Below are 4,150 nucleotides of genomic sequence, written 5' to 3' on the forward strand. Positions count from 1 at the left end.
TGCATAAAATTCAAACCTTTAAAAAAAAAAAAAAAAAAAAGTCAAAATGTTAAATTAATAAATTAATACATGCATGTATAAATAAAACACCCAAACCTTAAATGTAAAAAGAAACCTCAAATTAAAAAAAAAAAATTTTTTTAAAAGAGCGCATGAGACATTTCTAGTTTATTTGTCCATCTATATACCTGTACAGTGCTCTGGTTTTCTAATGGGACTGAGATGGAGGATCCCCTGCGGTACAGTGGAGGAGAGGTGAAGCCCTCACCGTGCTTCTACAAACACAACGGTTACCATTACAGCATATTTAAAATTACAAGCGTATGTGAAAGCATACATTTAACAACTGTACCATCAAAAAAAAAAACACTTACATGTGGCTTCTCTTCATGATGTAGATCAAGGTCAGAGCCGTTTATAGAGCGGTCTCCATTTGACAGACAACCTTTAGCCTCTCCAGACAGCATGATCTGTAGTGGAGTGCTCTACCATTAGAAAATAAACATCACATTAGGCAACTACAGGGAAGAGTGACCACATTTTTGTTATACACAAAATAAGCTCTCATCAAGTCAAATATACTCACCCGCTGGGATTGAGGTAGAATATCTGATGGGCTTTTTGTTAATTCCCTCTGTGCTACATGTTAAAAGAAACAGACTTTCAGTGTCAGTTTAAAGGAATGTACTAACCCTCAGGCCATCCAAGGTGTAGATTCCTCATGGGAACAAATTTTGGAAAAAAATAATCATACCATCACTGCTCTCCAATGGATCCTCTGCAGTGAATGGGTGCCGCCAGAATGAGAATCGCTTCACAAGACTTTAATTGATAAACTGGAGTTATGTGGATTACTTGTGCATTGTGATGTTTTTTTATTAGGTGTTTGAATTCATTCTGACGGCACCCATTCACTGCAGAGGATCCATTGGAGAGCAATTGAGGTTATGGAAAACTTATTCTGATGAAGAAACAAACTCATCTACATCTTGGATGGCCTAAGGGTGAGTATTTTCAGCAAGTTTTCAGTTTTTTGATAAACTATTTCTTTAACCCCATCCTACACTTTGTGTGACTGATTTAACATGGAGCAATCATGTACCAAGAGGAGTAGAGGAGCCTGGAGAAGGACGGCGCCTCTTTGTTTGACTGTTTACGGGGGAAGTTTCTCCATCCAGAAGAGACTCCTGCAAACAGAAAAATCAAGGAAAGGTCCGTGAACACTTTCTGAAACTTCTGATTCAACAAATCGGAAAATTAAACCATATTGCAGCAGTTTTGTTGTATTGTTGCAATTTTTTGTGCATTTATTTATTTTTAAATGCATGCCTGCATGAAGCTGAAGGATCCTGAGATCTGGTCCATCAGAGACTCCAGCTGCTGTTTGCGCTGAGCAGGGTCTTTCGGTAATGGAGATGGAGAGCTGAAGACTTCCACGGCGACAGGCATCTGAAAGTATAAAGCATAAAAATAACACTTTAACTGCTTTGAAATACTTTGTTTATGATGAACGTAAATAACTCACCGGTTTAGAGTCCTGCTCCTCCTTGCTCTTCCTTTGATGTTTCTAGAAAAGACACAACATACATGTGAAGTAGATAGAAACAGACCTTTTTACATATCAAATGGTTGCCAACATGCAAGTTGTGTAAGCAGCAACATGTTTAAGGGGTTTTAAAACTAGTGTCCTGGGGGCCACAAGAGGGCGCTAGGAATATTTGTAAAAAAATTAATAAAATACATAAATTTTCAATAAAAAAAATATATAATAATAATAATAATAATAACACAAGAAATTAAATGTGCAATTTTTATATTAGAAAATTATATATTGTATTATATAATTCTAATATTCGGTAGGGGAAAAAAAGTTGGTTGGATAATAAAAAAATATATATAATAATAATAATAATAATAACACAAGAAATTAAATGTGCAATTTTTATATTAGAAAATTATATATTGTATTATATAATTCTAATATTCGGTAGGGGAAAAAAAGTTGGTTGGATAAACTTGTTTTCCAGTATTTTAATTAAATTTGTCTGCATTTCCATTTTTATTCACCCAGGATAAATGAAAACTGCCTTTATTTTAACAAAGTGTATCATCAAATTTGGGGGTCCTTGGAATAAGGAATATATGAATACGTTTTTAAAAAATTCATAATAATTAAAAATAAATTATATAAAAAGTTTTACACATTAAATGTATTAGTCATTTTATAAACATTTTGGGAATAACATTGGGAAATACATTTCCAATTCAGGTCAAGTGCCATTTCAATAGAGAAGTTAGTTGTATCACCTCCTTGGGGTCAACGGTGGGTCTCTTTACGATGTCTGCAGTCTTAGGAATCAATCCCGCTGCCCCTTTCCATGGCTTCTGTATGGGGGACTGAGAGGATGCAGGAGGATCAGAAAACTCCATTTCCCATGAGTCTGGTGGCTCCCTTTCCTTCATCGCCAAAAACTCCTCCTTCCAAGTACGGGGCGACGCCTTCTCATCCTGTCTGCGCTCAGTGACGTCTGTTACAGGTAGGTATCGTCTGTTAAGAAACTGGCATCATTCAGAAGTTACTGACTTGCGCGTGTTTCTCCAAAACGCAGTTTATAGCGTTGAAGACTTGATAACTTAAGATCATGGTGTTTGATACGTCACTTGTTTTTACCTCTTTGGAAGGCACTTCTTTTGAGCTCAGCTTCACCAGCGCTAAAACACAGAAATATAAATGACATGCATTCAAGTAATTTCATGGCTGTTTAGACACGCATTCGAAGTTAAAATTGAATGAAATCTCACTGGAGAGGCCACAAGGCCTTGGAGGGTCCGCCTTTAGGGTCTCAGTCTTCTCTTGACTGTCAACTTTAGGAAGTGGTATGTGATCAAATAAGCCACAATCCACTAGCCGAAGTAGCTTCTCCTTCATGTGCTTATCTGTTGAAAAATGACAGTGTCATATAAGAGAAGTCATTTTTTGTCTTTGTACCCTCAACGATCCCATCAACACCGATATAGAAGTGGGTTCCTTTTGCTTTCCAAAAGGAACTAAATGTTTCTAGGGCATATACATATTATAATGAAAACAGAAAAAAAGTTGGCACACCTAGACTCCAAAAATACAAATATTTAATAACAGACTATCACACAGGTGATGTTTGAGCACGCAGGCTCTTCATCAGACTAGGGCATAGACACAAAACATACATTTTTATTTATTCTGTAATGTTTGCCCTTGAATAACAAAAAACAACAATAATAATAAGGGCATATTTTATTGTGCATGCAAGCATTTATACACTTGTATTATCATTCTTAACACACCTAAAATGAAAGGGCATACATTACACAATATTTATATATTTACATGCATTATCATCATCATTAATACATCAAAGGACAGATATTGCATTTATTTTGTGTAATGTACTAGTGCATATTGTATTTGTGTAACGCATTTATACATTTACATGTATTATTCTTAATACAACTAAAATTAAACGGCACACATTACACAATAAATATATTTACATTTGATTATTATTATTATTATTATTATTATTAACAATAACAAATTAAAGGACATATTGCATTTCTTTTGTGTAATGTATTTATATATTTACATGTATTAATTATCCTCAATAATAATAATAATAAATTAAATGCAAGAACATGCATTTATTTTGTGTAAAGTACTTATATATTTACATGTATTTGTTTTCTATAAATGCATTACACAAATATTATTACTAAATTTGCAGCAAAGTTATATATATATATATATATATATATATATATATATAACTACTATAGCTTATCCTATAGCATTTTTATTAAAGAAAAAAAAAAACATTCTAGCTCAGATGACTCATGGAAAAACTACCAAATTAATTTGACAATCACAGAAAGAGCTAGAAACTCACATGTTGAGCCAGCAACTGGTTCTTCTTTCCCTTCCAGAAGCTCCCAGTAAACAATAGCAGCCTGTTCCATCTGATCCTCTAAACTAGTGCATGAAACACAAAAGGAAGATCATACCACATCTACAGGCTAAAAAGACCCCAGATACAGTAATGTAATGACATTAAAAATAACCAGAAGCACCCTTGTCAGGCATAACGGTTATACGTTATCCCACTTTTTTTTTTTT

The 4,150-nt window shown here is 34.1% G+C and overlaps 1 protein-coding gene across 1 annotated transcript in view; it reads right to left on the bottom strand.

Moving 5' to 3' along the window:
• LOC107725657 (caprin-2-like) overlaps nt 1-4,150 on the bottom strand; it is a 12,619-nt gene that overhangs the window by 5,142 nt on the left and 3,327 nt on the right. The window contains exons 7-15 of the mRNA XM_016535004.1: nt 2,803-2,937; nt 2,672-2,712; nt 2,308-2,559; nt 1,526-1,567; nt 1,330-1,449; nt 1,103-1,187; nt 587-639; nt 375-485; nt 189-275 (exon numbers count right to left, since the gene is read on the bottom strand). Coding sequence (XP_016390490.1) covers nt 189-275; nt 375-485; nt 587-639; nt 1,103-1,187; nt 1,330-1,449; nt 1,526-1,567; nt 2,308-2,559; nt 2,672-2,712; nt 2,803-2,937 — 926 coding nt within the window. The remainder of the gene's footprint in view (nt 1-188; nt 276-374; nt 486-586; nt 640-1,102; nt 1,188-1,329; nt 1,450-1,525; nt 1,568-2,307; nt 2,560-2,671; nt 2,713-2,802; nt 2,938-4,150) is intronic.

Source organism: Sinocyclocheilus rhinocerous, unplaced genomic scaffold, assembly GCF_001515625.1.
Source record: "Sinocyclocheilus rhinocerous isolate Xijiao unplaced genomic scaffold, SAMN03320098_v1.1 scaffold153, whole genome shotgun sequence".
In the NCBI taxonomy this organism is placed as follows: domain Eukaryota; kingdom Metazoa; phylum Chordata; class Actinopteri; order Cypriniformes; family Cyprinidae; genus Sinocyclocheilus; species Sinocyclocheilus rhinocerous.